We start from the raw sequence: 14,378 nt of genomic DNA, 5'->3' as shown, positions 1-14,378 counted from the left end.
ATACACAACTGTGATGTTTTTAAATAGTTTTTTTGGTATGTTAGGGAAGAAGAGTTTAGGAATTCCTAATAGTGGTTACATGAAGTGATCCCAGGGATCCACTTTTGCAGATTTCAAGTCTCTGTTCAGTTATCATCCTAAGGTTTTAATGTGACAAAACATGATATATGAAACAATTTACTCATACAGTCCTTTATAAATATATATTCCAGTCACCTGTATGTCTCTGACTGAGGGGGAACATATTCTTCTTGTAATGTTTCTTATTGTATTTGAATGTGTTTCTTTTTCATTTAGTGTTCAAACTAAAACAAACTGCTAGACAAATATTTTGTATGTGTTTTATTTGGGGCTCTTTTTGTTGGGTTAAGGGGGGGCTGAGTAGTAGAGTAGCCATATTAAATGCGTGTTTTATTGTGTGGTTGAGTCACCGCAGACTGCTGTGTGTAGGTAATTTTGAAGTGATGTAGAACAGTTTTGTTTCAAGTTAGATTGTGTGTAGTGATGGTGTATTCATTGATTTGCCTGTTTTGTGACAATTGCCTCTTTTAGGCATAATACTACACTGACTTGTTACTATTTATTGCATCCCCCCCATTTGGCTGCTATTTGAGCCTTTTTGCTGTTTTTTTAGTTAAAGGAGGGAAGACTATTTTTAATGCACTGTAAATGAAATCTTTATTTTTGGTATAGAGGTCTCTGGCTCCAGTTTATTCTGGGTCTTTTCTGGGTGTTGAGTATTAATCTTTTTGTATTTTGTTTAGCTGACAGAAGACAGTTTAAATTAATCATTCTACCTGCAGCCTTGTGTAGGAATAGGGACATTGACAAGGTAGAGAGACAGAGGGGAAGCCTAAAGAGGGGGAAAAAGTCAGAAAAACTTAATCAGCTTTGTCAGTGGATAGATTAGCCACCAGGACATGACCGGATTAAATGCAGAGGGGCCACAGGGCAAAAATTTGTTGTTGGGCCTCCATTGATCCCCACAATACATGGCAGCTTCCTTATTTCCCTGGATACCCGAATGATGCTGGATTAATACTAACTCAACTCAGGTTTTCTGTGTGTAAAGTATTTTGAAGCAATTCGATACAACACAACTTTATTTAGGAATATCCAACATATGAGCACAGCGTAGACTAACTAAACTATGTGGTGGAGACAGATGTCCCCAAAAATCAGTTATGCTAGCAACTGTGCAACAGGTTAGTAGCTGTGCAAAGATAACATTTACGTTAATAAGAGACAGTTCCCAGGGGAATTGGGAAGGGGATGATCAGTAATGTCACATTTTGATTCTCTGTGTGCAATGATTGAAGGTCGCGAGGCCATTTGTATTGTGAGAAGTGTGGAAAATGCTGAGACAGTATTACTTCTAGGCCAGGTGCAATTGATACATATTAGAGAAGTTTGAGACACCTTTTTTTTTTTTTTTAGATGAATCATGTCTGGAATATTATCAAAGTGTCAAGGTCAAGCGAGGTGGAATTTAGAAAATAAGCTCCACATCAGGAGGAGTTATGAGAGGTATATAATTTAATGTTTTATGATTTTGCATTAGGTTTTTCATGAAGGCCTCAGTTTGCTTTGTATTGCTTTTTATGCAGAGTAAACCTATTCACATTGAACTCTACCAGCTTCAAGTGTATTTTTTGAGTCTTTCTCTTATAAGTTTTGAGTTTAATGCTAAGTTGTGGGTGACCTGAAGATTTATTGGCCCATTTGAAGATTTTACCACAGCAACTAACATAGCCTAATTAAGGTCCTAAAATTAGATTTTGACGTAGGGTCCCTTTACAGCACCACAAGAGTAATGTACTATAGTGATGCAAATTCCCAAATAATTTTTCAATTAATCAAATCACATAGGACCAACTGATTGGCTTTTGGGGTCATGTGGCGTCTGTGGCTCTGGACCATGTTCCAGCTTTGTCTGTCAGGTAATCCAGCCTTGCCCCAGACTGTCAAGCCGCTCAAGCAGTTAGTTAAGGTAGTTAACAGAATTGATGGATGAAAGATTTGTATAGAGGATTCATTTTGTAACCTCCATGTGGGTCTACATGTGAAAACACTGGTATACTCTAATACCACATGATGTAAAATGGAGAAGAGGACACTCATTATGATTTAAGGATTGGCAATATCAGATATATTCTTGATCGCACCTGCATGGTTCATCTCCCAGTCCCATCCCAAAAAAATATGTTGGCTAATCTAAGGTTTTAAGGATTTGTTGTAAGACAAACCTATGAAAAACAAGGACAAGTGAGATTTATAGGGCGCTCTCCAACATGCAAAGAGATCCAGGAGTTTGTTTGTAAGGCCTGACATGAAAACTGCTCTTGATATTTATATATACTTATCGGAAAAATCTCAAAGGGGAAGTAATGTTAGTAAAGGAAATACATTAGTGTGGAAATGTTTCAGTCTCTACAGATCCTGTAAACAGAGTCTGGTTCTCATGTCCAGCAGCCCATTTGTTCTATAGATCTTGTAAACGAATACTTAAGGTAATGGCACTGAGGGCTTTTTAGGATCGAACAAGTGGAACCAACATAAATCACTCAGTCTGCAATTGTACCTTTGTCTCCTGTTTAAGTGTTATGACCTGGGTCAAGTGGACACAACAAAAGGGAAACATGCCATGTCAACGTTTAACAAAAGATTTATTAACCCAAATTAAGCCAAATTAAAGAAGTAACTAAATATGATTAAAGCGTGGGGTGTGGATATCAGTAGTGTCAGTGGTGTAAGATGTGTGTCTGAGTGTTGTAAGGTGACAGAAAGTAAAACAACAAAACTACAGCATCATAACTAAACCAATACCAAAACCAGTAATTGGAGGGGAGAGCAGAGAGCTGCCTCAGGTGTCACCAGTTGCCTTAATGAGCACCTGCAGACACAGAGCAGACAGGTAAATCTCAAGGGGTTGCACAGGGGTACAATCAGAACTGATTTCATCCATAAATAAGTCTCATCAAGATGTTTTATGTTGTTTCCATGGTTCTTGTTTGTTTGTTTTTTTGACAGTGCTGCTACAATTCTCATGAACAATTAGCAATTTGAAATCAAGCACTACCATCTAACATCATATAGTCCATGCAGGAACTGTAAACATATTTATATGGAGGTGCTTTTTATCATCTATTGACTGTTATATTTTATATGAAGTGATTGAATATAAAATGAAGTGAAAATTATATAACTATATCAAGCCTCTTTTTTGTATCCCATTTTTGTTTGCATTGGGACCGTTGAGCACTTCATTTCAAATTTTGCAGAGGCAACGTTGTTCGTCCTCCGGTGCCGTCAAGTTGCTGAACACTACGGTTGATCTCATTTTGTCTCTGCTAATCACTATTTTCCTGACAGCAATGCAAAATGGCTGGGGACTGGCTACTCGAAACAGCAGTGACCGGCGGAATATCCTAAATGTACAAGAGGAATAGATGAGTGAGCGATATATCTACTCCCGTAAACGCCCCTGGATGCATGCATCAACGACAGATCGTGATATTGCAAATTAACCTCCCTTGAAGGTGGGTGGAGCCTGACTGCATCTCCTCAAAGCGCAGAGAGTGTCTGCAAACAGAACATGATCACCAGCAAAGGGGCAAAATGAGGCTTGTGTTCACTTTTATCTGGCTTGCTGGGAATTTTCAATTAGTTCTTAGTGTTGGATTAAACGACACGCCGACTCTTGGATCTTCAAATTCTCCCAGACTTCTGACTAAAGGTAACGTTACCTCTTCTTTATCAATATGACTCCCTGAAAATGATTATGCCATGTATCAAACCGGTGTAAATGTTGGCAAATTTAGCAAAAATTGTGAGAGTTAATCTGCTCAAATCCTTTTGTGTCCGCTAAAATCCAATTCATTTTAGATGACCCAGGTTAGGACAACTTTACTCTCCAAAGAACATGATCAGATCATATTGATCTACAACATTTTCTATTAGTGCACAATGCAGTTATTGACATAGTTCAGTCTGATCCTCACTAACATCCTTGCAGGTCTATGTACTGGTTTTGTGCCAGGCACTGAAGTTGAACTGACCCCCTTTTTCCCCCTCAGATATAATCAGTGGTGGATTGGAATACCAAGTCTATCAGAATCACAGTGTTTTCTTCTATCATGAGGACTCTGGTGAGATGTATGTTGGAGGGACTGATTTTGTGTTAAAAATTGATGTGGATGGTCACACAAACAACCATATCATAGAGGTGAGTGACCATTGTTTTGTTTATTTTATCACCTTAAGTGTCATGTACTTGATATCCCTGTCTCTAGGCTATGTTCTTTAGCAAGTTGTCTCAGTGTTTATTGATGTGCTCTCAAATCTGTTTTGTTTTTTTTTGTGGTTTAAGAGGTTTCATAATTAGATGCTGTACTGTAACAGATGGCTGTCACACTATTGTGTAAGACACAATGGGTTGTGTCTAGTATCGCCCACTGCCACAGACAGCTAGCTTCAAGTCAGGAGCAGCTGATTAACTGCTGGTCGTGAGCACACACTAACACAAACAGACCTGATAGCATATAAAATACTAAAGTTTCTATAAAAAAAAAAATTAAAAATTCAGAAATTTAAGATAATGCTGCCATCTGTAGTCAGACCACTTTTGTAAATCGTTCCTTGGGAATTAATGAGGAAAAGGTTAATGATGTTTGTTTCCAAAAAAATAAAGCAAATGAGCCTAGCCCTTAATTTCACTAACGTATCTTTGGCTGGAGCAGCTGAAACTATTTAGGTAGAAGACGTCATCTGGAGTAAGCGATAAGTGCAAAGAGCAACATTCCTTACAGGTTAGGTCAGTGATAAGAGCTGTATAAAATGTTGTAATTATGTTTAATCTGTCTACCGATTGATGTCCAATTGCAGAAATTTCACCTGCATACCACAGGGCAACAGCAGTGCCAAGAGGTTAGTGACTGAGGTTGATGATTTATGTGATCAGAAATGACTGCTCATCAAGTCTGAGAAATAATGGATTTTTAATATGAATTCAAATACATGTGTGATGACTTTGTAAAAACTGTCCCTCTGTGTTGTACAGGGCCCCTGCAAAAATGTCATTACTGTCATTGAGAAGTTTCAGGACAGCCTGTTTGTCTGTGGGACAAATGGACAGAACCCACAGTGCTGGAAGCTTGTGAGTTTTTGCGTACATCACATCTTTCTAACTGCATCTTTCATTCTGCAGTTTTAGTAGCTAGTTCATTTTACTGACAACAGCAGGGGCAAAGCTGATTAAAGATTAAAGAGAGATGCTTGATCAAGTAACAGACGTGCCCTGTCTGTAATTCAAGTTGGGTGTTAAGTGGCTGGTGTTGGGTTTCTTGTTTTTGTGACTGTATGTTTCCAACGTTTTCTACAAATAATTAATCGCAATATTATGCTGATATATTGTTTTCTGTGTTTCTACAGTTCTCTTCAGTGAACAATCAGTCTAATCAAATAGTGGACAGCTATGAGGGGACGGGCATTTCTCCGTTCATTTACACACAGAACTCACTGTCCCTCACTATAGGTAAATACAGCTTCTTGCATGATCATAAACCGTGTTTCCAAAGGTTTAAAAATGTGACTCATGTGAGTTGCAGACTTATGTAACCATATGAGGTCACATGTGATTGCGGAGTTGGCAAGACATTGCATTTTCACAGAGATGTAACCCACCCAATAGTGGAACATCTTTGCTATGTGTCTTTTCATGTGATGTGTCTCTGCTATTTTTAGAGGAGGACCTATATGCAGCAGCACCGTTGGATACTGATGGGAGTGCATTACAATTCAGAAGGAAAGCTGGAAGTAGAACTAATGTCTGGATGTATGACAATTGGGTCTCAGGTGAGAGAATCCTACTGAATTTGTCAATGAAGAGTGAATATTATCCTGTAATTCGATTTGTATAGTGATCTGACAGCACATCACATCCAAGATAGGGGTGCTTGGGCAGGAAAATTTAAATGCAAAAAAAAGAAATATGTTGTTGTTAATTACAGTTGCAATTTAAGTGCTTGTTTGTCTCATTTAATCTGAATCAAGGAAATGAGTCCAGAGACTGTTCCACCCTTACTATGACTCATGTTGTTATGTCTATGCCTTATTGTAGTAATATTTTAGTCTGGCTTCTCCATGCCAAGCCTTGTGGTCACATATGGCCAGAAGGAAACCCATACAAGGAGTGGAACAATCTGTGAAGTGGTTTGGTAATTATATCCCCCTCCTACAGAGCCCACGTTCATCTCTGCATCGTGGGTGAGGCGGAAGGAAGACGCCGACAATGAAAAAATATACATCTTTTTCCGTGAAAAGAACTCAGACCACAATCCAGAGGCTGACCCTTGGATTTCCAGAGTGGCCAGAGTTTGTAAGGTACGCTGGACAAGTTGACTCAGCGAAGCTCTCATTTTACTAGACTGCTAAATTCCCTAAACCTCTTCAATAGTCAAGCTAACAGCAATCCGAATGTAGATTCCACTCATATGGAGTCCAGTTGGTCAATTATATGAAAAATTAATTCATATTCATGCTAAATGTCAAAAGGAGCTCATAACTGAGTAGTTGTCATATTGCTTCATATTACTCAGTGTAGCCAGTAAGAGGGCGTGGCGGTTAGGATGTAAGTATGAGTCAGGCGATCACTTTGACTATCATCCGTTTAAAATATATCACCAATATTAAATGTGGCTATTGTATTAAAATATCAGGAAGGGCGTGAATCACGATTTGTGACGTGAGTGCATTCTTAATTCTTCTGAATACATTTTCATTAGTACAAAGAAATTTCCCAAACTTTTATCTTCACGAATCTCTATTACTTACTTAATCCCATACATGTGAGACCGCTTGGTCTCATTTGGTCAGACAGAACAGTTTTTCGGTGTTGGACCAATTGGCACTTGTATTGATACTCAAAACATGATGTAGAATCAGTAGTATCACAGAAATAATTCTGAAAAACAACAGTTTGTCAGTTAAAGAGGATAACATGCACATTTCTAGGTCTATATTTTTATTCTGGGGCTTTATTGGAATTTCTACTGGAATATCTTTTCATGATTTACAGTTCAAAAATTCCTTATTTATCATATACTGGCACTCAGTTCAGCCTCTGTCTGAAAAAGGCAGTCTTAGCCTGTCTTTCTAACCAATCAGAGCAGTCCTCCCTCACGATGATTGGTTAGCTCATGTAAGCTGCCCATCAGCAGATTTCCGCCACCTCCAGATGCTGCGTAAACAAGCAATAGTAGTTGGATTTTCCTGTTCTTTACTTGAAATACAAGCTTCTGAAATACATCCATGCATGTCCGAGCCTGAATCTGATCCGAAATATGCTAGTGGACAATGTGAACAACCCATGTTTAAGATAGACATCTAACATTATAACAGTATATAAATGACAGAAAATCACAAAGAGCATGTTATGTCCCCTTTAAAAACAATCCCACCTCAAGGTCCATTCAGTGGCTGTCCTGGAGCTTTCAATCATATCCCATGATTTTCATTAATAGATGAAGTTTGCCCAGATGTCCTAGAAAATGTAGATATTCAAATTTCCATCTGCTGTTGAAGATCATGTACCACCGAAGCACTACTAAATGGACCAGGAGGTGAGCTGTTGTTTCCAAGGTCAATGACACAATGATGCCTTTACGAATGGAAGCAGAAAAACCTAACAGAGCATTAGATTTATAAACATTTGAGTTTATTGCATGATATTCTCTCACACCATTGCCTTCTATTAGAATAAACAGTAATTGAATTGTGGCATCAAAATATGACTTTCAGCATATGATGCTCTTTGAGAGTGTATCCGCTTTGTATTAGTCACCTACCATGACACTTCCTTGATTTGCGAGATAAAAAAAGATGAAACACCACCATCTGCCAAACCTGTGTTCATTGATGTTGATGTTAATCTCTGCATCTTCCTGGAACAACTGTTAAGTATAGCTACTATTTACAGTTTTGCCAGTGTAGTTTGTGACACATTGGACTGGCGGTCGTCATGGATAATATGATAATCTCTTCGGAAATTAATTATTTGCTTTTACACTGCTGAAGGAAAAAAGACAGACAAGCAACCTGGATTATATCCTGTGTGAATACAATGCTAGGCTTTGACAAAAGTTTATTTATGGTTCAAGTATGAACCATCTGGTACAGGGAGGTCTCATTCCTCCCACGTAGACCAACAGAACAAGCCTCCTATTCCTTGATAAACTAATCTGACGTTGTGATTATTCTGGTGAAATACAGTCTTTTTGACACCCTTGTTATTTAACATCTGTGCAAACATGACTTGCCATAAGCGGTGAAGCAATTTGTTTCAGATATCACAGCCTATGTAATGACAGTCCTATCAAATAACCCTTAGTTTGCGAATGTCAGTTTGAATGAAAATTAAACTAGGTGTAATTCGATCGTATCATTTTGCAGGTTGATGAAGGTGGATCAAAGAGATTCTTCCAGAACACGTGGACATCTTTTCTAAAGGCCCGTCTCGTCTGTGGGTATCCAGAGGAGTCGCTGTATTTCAACCGTCTGCAAGATATTTATGTGATGCACGCCGAGGACTGGCATGACACAAGAGTCTATGCCCTCTTTACAAGCAGCTGGTTAGACACTTTCCCTTCTGTTATTATCTGCAACTAAGCAACATTGTGAGCGACACATTGACACAGAATGAAAGCTCAGCATTTCGAAATGGGCTTGCACGTATAGACAAAACTAACCCTGGAAGTAGTAGAAGTAGACTTCGTTTTCATGAATAACAAACACCGAGGACAGTGGGTTATCTTGTTTGATGAGGAAAATATAAATAAATAACAGAATAAATCTAAATCAGCTTCTGATATCATCTGTTAATTTATGATTTAACCCTGTCTCCTATGAATTGCGTGAATGTACTTCTAAACTGCAAAAGAACAAAACATAATCCCACCCAAATTACGTATTCTGTCAACATAATCAAAAAATGCTGGCAAAACAATTTACTTAATCCATAGGAGGACGTGCTGGAGCAGACACACATTCTGAGAAGTAATTATATCCTTGCATGGCCCATGATGAAACCTCCCGAAAGGGTTTAACCCTTTCGGGAGGTTTCATCATGGTTCCACCCATTACCCTCATAATAATATATTGATAACAGACAGAGGGAGTGAGTCAAAAACATAACTTAGCCACTCCCATGGTTGAAGCGATAACTAATATACAGATAAAAACCAAAGTTGTCATGGCATCTATGCTAACTTCAGTCATCTTATTTCTCTTACAGGAACTCCACAGCAGTTTGCATCTATTCTGTAAAAATGATTGAGGAAGTATTTGAGAATTCATCCTTCAAAGGCTATGACAAAGAAATTCCCAAACCAAGGCCAGGAACGGTAAGGATTTGTTGCTATGTTGTTTTGCAGAGACAGAAAACTTCCTCTTAAGGTTCTGTTCTTGTTTCTATAAGTTCCTATTTGAGTTCACTCGCACGTGGCTGAGTTGGATTGTAGGTTTAAAAAAACAAAATGATGTTATATAAAGGGGTGGAGATGTGGAAAATGTGTGTCTGCATCACTTATCCCCATCAAGAGTGCTTCAATGTTTCCATTTGTATATTCAGAGATATTGTTTTTTTTACATGAAGTCTATTAGAGGTCAAAGCTGTAGTTGTAGAACTAAATTCTCCACAGATGGAGAATTTTCTAAATATCATCTCACTGTGGTAAATAGTTCAATAATCTATTAAGTGAGGTGAGTGACTTATTTTCCTTAAATGAGATGGACTTGTTTTTATACAACTTTGGATACTTTCAGTTTTGTATACCCAAGGATGTTAGTATAGTTTAACCTGAGTTTCCTTTTGAAGATCCTGTAAGCAGGGCTAGGTTAAAGGTTTCAGTTCTGGTGTACAATTGGTTACTTCTGTGAACTTGATATTACCTCCACCCTATCCTTCCTGCACTCAATATCACACATCAATCAATTCTTCAACTTATCTCCATTTCCTATGGTATGAAGACTACTTTCAAATGAAAATGAATGTGTCCTTGTATCTTTCAGTGTGTAAAAAACAGCAGGAGCCTGCCACTGGCCACTGTCAATATGGTGAAGGATTATCCAGAAATGAGTGAATGGGTCCACTCGGTGCACTATAAAGCTCCGTTTTATGTAAGCAGCAACAACTACACCAAGATAGCTGTGGACAGAGTCCGGGCTGCAGACCAGCACTTGTATAACATTCTGCTTCTAGCCACTGGTATGTCCTGTTTACACTGTTAACATATAGATCATCCTCTGTGCTTTCTTTTGCAATTTGTGCTCAAATTTGGCACAAATGTTCACTTTGACTCAAGGATGAACTGATTAGATTTTTGTGGTCAAAGGTCAAGTTCATTGTGATCTCACAAAACACGTTTTTGGCCATAACTCAAGAATTCATATGTTAATTATGACAAAGTTTCACACAAATGTCTAATAGCATAAAATGATGAACTGATGACATTTTATATCCAAAAGGTTAATAGTCCACTTCATTGTGACTCATAATGTTCTGCAAAAACACTTTTCTGGCCATTATTCACCGCCAGAAACAGAAGGGGAGATTACGACCATATTTCACATTTGGTCGGATACTGAATTGGTGACATTCATCTTGGGTGTCCACCTTGAAACTGTGGTGATTGTATAGATCTTGTGTGCTGCCAGGTGGAAGATCTGTGTGAAGCATCCACAAATTTGCAGCTTCTTTGCAGCAACATCCATATCTGAAGCTTTGTCTACTGTCATGACTACAACTTTGTGTTCTATCAGAAAATTGCATGTGAACACATACAAGTCTTCACTACAAATATTATATGAGTCTGGACAAACATGATGGAAACTGCAACTTGAGCAGTTGGCGGAGGCATGCAACCGCTAAGTGGTATCCTTAGTTTATTCCTGTTTCCTTTTTGATTTGGCTCTTATCATTTATTGTTTGTTATCACTTTAAAAGAACAATGAGCTAAAAATATCTAGTTTACTGTATTACTCCAAAAATAACACGGTCTCTAATTGCTGTTTTCCATTCCAACAGATTCTGGGAAGATCCACAAAGTCTTAGAGGCTGACTCTGAACCTTTCATCATCTCTGAAACACAACTCTCCAGTCGCTCAACCATACAATCAATGAAGCTTGACTCCAAAAAGGTACAGCTCATTTAAGATGCCATTTCTAAATGTCAGACATCATGCAGTGTTGTCAGTTGTGTTTTTGTCAGCCACTGCTCCTAAGTGAAAAATTATTTTTTAAGCTAGTCAAAGTACTGTAAAGTTAATGACCAGCTGGTGAACATAGTTGAATATTTAGCAGCTAAAGAGCCAGATATTTCCCTTAGGAGTTGGTGGAGACCAAAACAGAGCTAAAAAGAGAATATATATGGTACTTACTTGCGTCAGATGGCTAGAAACATGACTCCAGGTGAATGCTACTGTAGCTCCATTTCTGCTGGATGTGTCACTGTGGCAATTGTTTGCTAGCACACATAACAACTTGTTGAGATGTTAAGTCAATGTTATGCTGACAGCTTGTTACACTGCATTTAAGCGGCCAAAAAACCTATTAATGTAGGTTTAAAGTGAAATCATATTTTTCTTTCTGTCTTTCTTTGCTCAGAAAAAATTAGTCGTGGGCTTTTCAGAGAAGATTTCAATCGTGGACCTCCAGAGTTGTCAAGAGTACAACACATCCTGTGCAGATTGTGTTCTGGCCCGAGACCCGTACTGTGCCTGGACTAATTTAGGATGCACCCCGACTGTCCCGTAAGTGTGGACAGTACTGAACACAAGGCTTTCCACTTAACATATTAGAGTCAACAATATTGAAATAGCTGCTCTCTGCATGTTCTTTAGAATATCAATGTACTGCCAAAGATAGGAAGAAATATTTAAGCAAAGATAAGAAAAAAATGAGAGTTTTCTGGTCACTCATTCCTCACAAAAAATTACTTGATTGAACATGTTTTTTGTTTATGTTCACAGTGGGGGCATTCAAAATATTGTTGATGGGCAAAAAAGTGTGTGCTCTACATCAGTAGGAGGTAAGAAAGTATGAGACTGTTATCATTCATATTTCATACTGGCAAAATGTTCAAAAAATTTTTGGTCTCACCTGTATTCAATCTTCTTTTTTTTTCTTCAAGAACAAAAGCAAGGAAACCGGACCAAACGGGCTATTGTTTCACCAGTAACGGCGGATTTTAGAACTTTTCACTCAGTCCCCCTGGATGTCCCTTTCTATCTGTCATGTCCTATAGACTCTTACCACGCTGACTACACCTGGAAGCACAGAGACCAGAGCAGCCCTTGTCTGCAAATGCAGTCTAACTGCCTGCTCCTTATCCCTGCCATGAGACAAGAGAACTATGGTAGCTATGAGTGTGTTTCCAAAGAAAAAGACCACACCAAAGTGGTGAAAAAATACCATCTTACAAGGCAAATAATCCCAGATACAACCATTGTTAGAAGCAATATCCCTGACAACAACAATATTGCATCAGCTCTTGTGCCGCAGATAGTATGGATCAGACTTGGGCTGTCTGTAGCAGTGTTGGGGTTTTTCAGATAGAGGATGCACAAATAACTACTTGCACCATACACTCTGTTCTCTTTGAAAAGCTTCCTCTGTTTGTACTTTTGTTTTAAAATATAACATCAACATTCTAGGGGCGCAATGTCCGTTCTATTCTTAATCAGACCAGGATGCAGGCAGCACTAACACCTATCTGCAGCTCAACAATTCAAACAGGAACACTTCCATTGTGAAATTAAAACCTTATTTGTGCAAGTTGTTACATAGCTGTGTTTGGCAGAAGAGTCTGGTTTTCAATTCTATGGGAACACACTGTTGCCAAGTGTGTTTTCAAAAAGGAGCAAGAATACAATAGAATAGAATACCGTCATTGTCATTGCACATAGTCGTACAACAAAATTTGTTGTGCAGCTCCTGAAAACAGTTCACACATTCATCCATACGTACGCACCCTGTCATTGCAGGCAAGCAATAACAAAACAGTTGGTGTGATGAAGAGAGAAAGCAAGAATGCTGGTCAGCAGTAGCGCACAGAGTGACTTATTTGAGATGTTTAATGGTGCCTAATGGTGTTTGTGTGGATCAGCTGCACAAACAACAACGTTTCATTAAGTGAGACTTAATTTTAAAACAAGGCAATAAAGAGAAGGAACAGAAAGTAATCTGAAGGGAATTTCTTTTGGTTCAGGCTGTATATGGTCCGGAAGCCACAGATATACAGTTGGGATGGTGTAGTTGCTGTTGTGTAGAGGTGAGGCATGCACATGTTGAAGCCAGCTGCTCTTCTGGTCAGGAAAATATAAAGTTCCTGTCCACTCCAGTCCACTGATTCATTTGTATTTGTATCAGATTGTTTAGGGAAGGGTGGTGGCGGCCAGAGACCCCCCACTAAATTTCCCTGTTTTGTTTAACCTCCTCCTCCCGTTGTCATAACAGTCAGGTCAGGGAGTACTAATCCTAATCCTTTTAAAATCAGACACCTTGTTTAATTTATAGATCCATTTTGACCAAAAAAAAAATCTTTTTAAAGATTTTGTATTGATACTACATGACAATATGAGCAATATTAGAATGCAAATTGCACTTTAAGTAGAACAGATTTTAGATGTTTGTTAGAGGTTTTGACTGCATCTACATTGTGTGCACACATCTGTCATTGAAGAGCTATTTTTCTTGTCAGTTATTTATATTTAAGGTATTTCTCAAATGTTTTAAACCACTAAGCGTAATATATTTATTATGTAGATTTTATTTTGGTACGATCTTAACTTTTATTTTGCTGTTTATTCTTTCTTGTTGCAAAATGAATGTTTTGGTATTTGCAAGCAATATGTGTGCATTTAAACAATTGTATATTTTTATATACCCACTGTTCTTTTAAAAGAATTTAAGTAAATATCACTGATTTCCTAATCATTAAAATAAAAAAACTTATGGAGTTGAAAACCACTTGTGATTGAATCCAAGAAAGTACTTTATTCATCTTAGTAGGTCATGCCCTCATCAGACATGGCACCCAGTAAACCACGTGCAGTCTCATCAGAGCACAGACAACTGTGTAAGGATCTTTAGCTTAATCTGTCTTATTCCTGGATGTGAAATCTCAACTCTCCTAAGTGAGTACATCGTGTGCTCATGAGGAGAGGAAATGACAGCGTAACATCACTGTATCTCTATGGCAATCACTTCATTACCACTCATGTGGAAATCCTGGATTCTTGTGTATTTCCTTTCAGGTTAACTAATTGGGGTTTAAAAGCTCCACGAGAATCCTCCTGTGCTTTATATTTCGTTTATCCTAGAT

General features: G+C 38.2%; 1 protein-coding gene across 2 annotated transcripts; it reads left to right on the top strand.

Moving 5' to 3' along the window:
* The first annotated feature begins 2,873 nt into the window (after window positions 1–2,873).
* On the top strand, window positions 2,874–14,023 carry sema7a (semaphorin 7A). 2 transcript variants are annotated; one of them, XM_042412158.1, is made up of 15 exons: window positions 2,874–2,914; window positions 3,373–3,736; window positions 4,077–4,225; window positions 4,885–4,926; window positions 5,060–5,155; window positions 5,431–5,533; window positions 5,743–5,853; window positions 6,239–6,381; window positions 8,449–8,627; window positions 9,290–9,398; window positions 10,066–10,261; window positions 11,081–11,193; window positions 11,660–11,805; window positions 12,025–12,083; window positions 12,186–14,023. In XM_042412158.1, exons 2-15 carry the CDS (start codon window positions 3,619–3,621, stop codon window positions 12,608–12,610), a joined length of 1,989 nt encoding a protein of 662 aa, XP_042268092.1. In that variant the 5' UTR covers window positions 2,874–2,914; window positions 3,373–3,618; the 3' UTR covers window positions 12,611–14,023. The 2 variants fall into 2 exon arrangements, with proteins under 2 accessions (XP_042268092.1, XP_042268091.1); XM_042412157.1 differs by lacking the exon at window positions 2,874–2,914 and having other exon boundaries at window positions 3,299–3,736.
* The last annotated feature ends 355 nt before the right edge of the window (window positions 14,024–14,378 follow it).

The sequence above is a fragment of the Thunnus maccoyii genome, chromosome 5 (genome assembly GCF_910596095.1).
Source record: "Thunnus maccoyii chromosome 5, fThuMac1.1, whole genome shotgun sequence".
Taxonomy (NCBI): Eukaryota; Metazoa; Chordata; class Actinopteri; order Scombriformes; family Scombridae; genus Thunnus; species Thunnus maccoyii.
The sequence above is the reverse complement of the archived record's forward strand: the minus strand, read 5'-3'. Positions and strand labels throughout refer to the sequence as shown.

What these genes read in the sequence shown, in the direction of transcription:
- sema7a (XM_042412158.1), top strand. Translation starts at nt 3,619, where the DNA reads ATGAGGCTTGTGTTCACTTTTATCTGGCTTGCTGGGAATTTTCAATTA. An exon ending in CTCACTGTCCCTCACTATAG is followed by an intron (nt 5,534 to 5,742) that starts GTAAATACAGCT and finishes TGCTATTTTTAG; the next exon opens with AGGAGGACCTATATGCAGCA. An exon ending in CCAAACCAAGGCCAGGAACG is followed by an intron (nt 9,399 to 10,065) that starts GTAAGGATTTGT and finishes TGTATCTTTCAG; the next exon opens with TGTGTAAAAAACAGCAGGAG.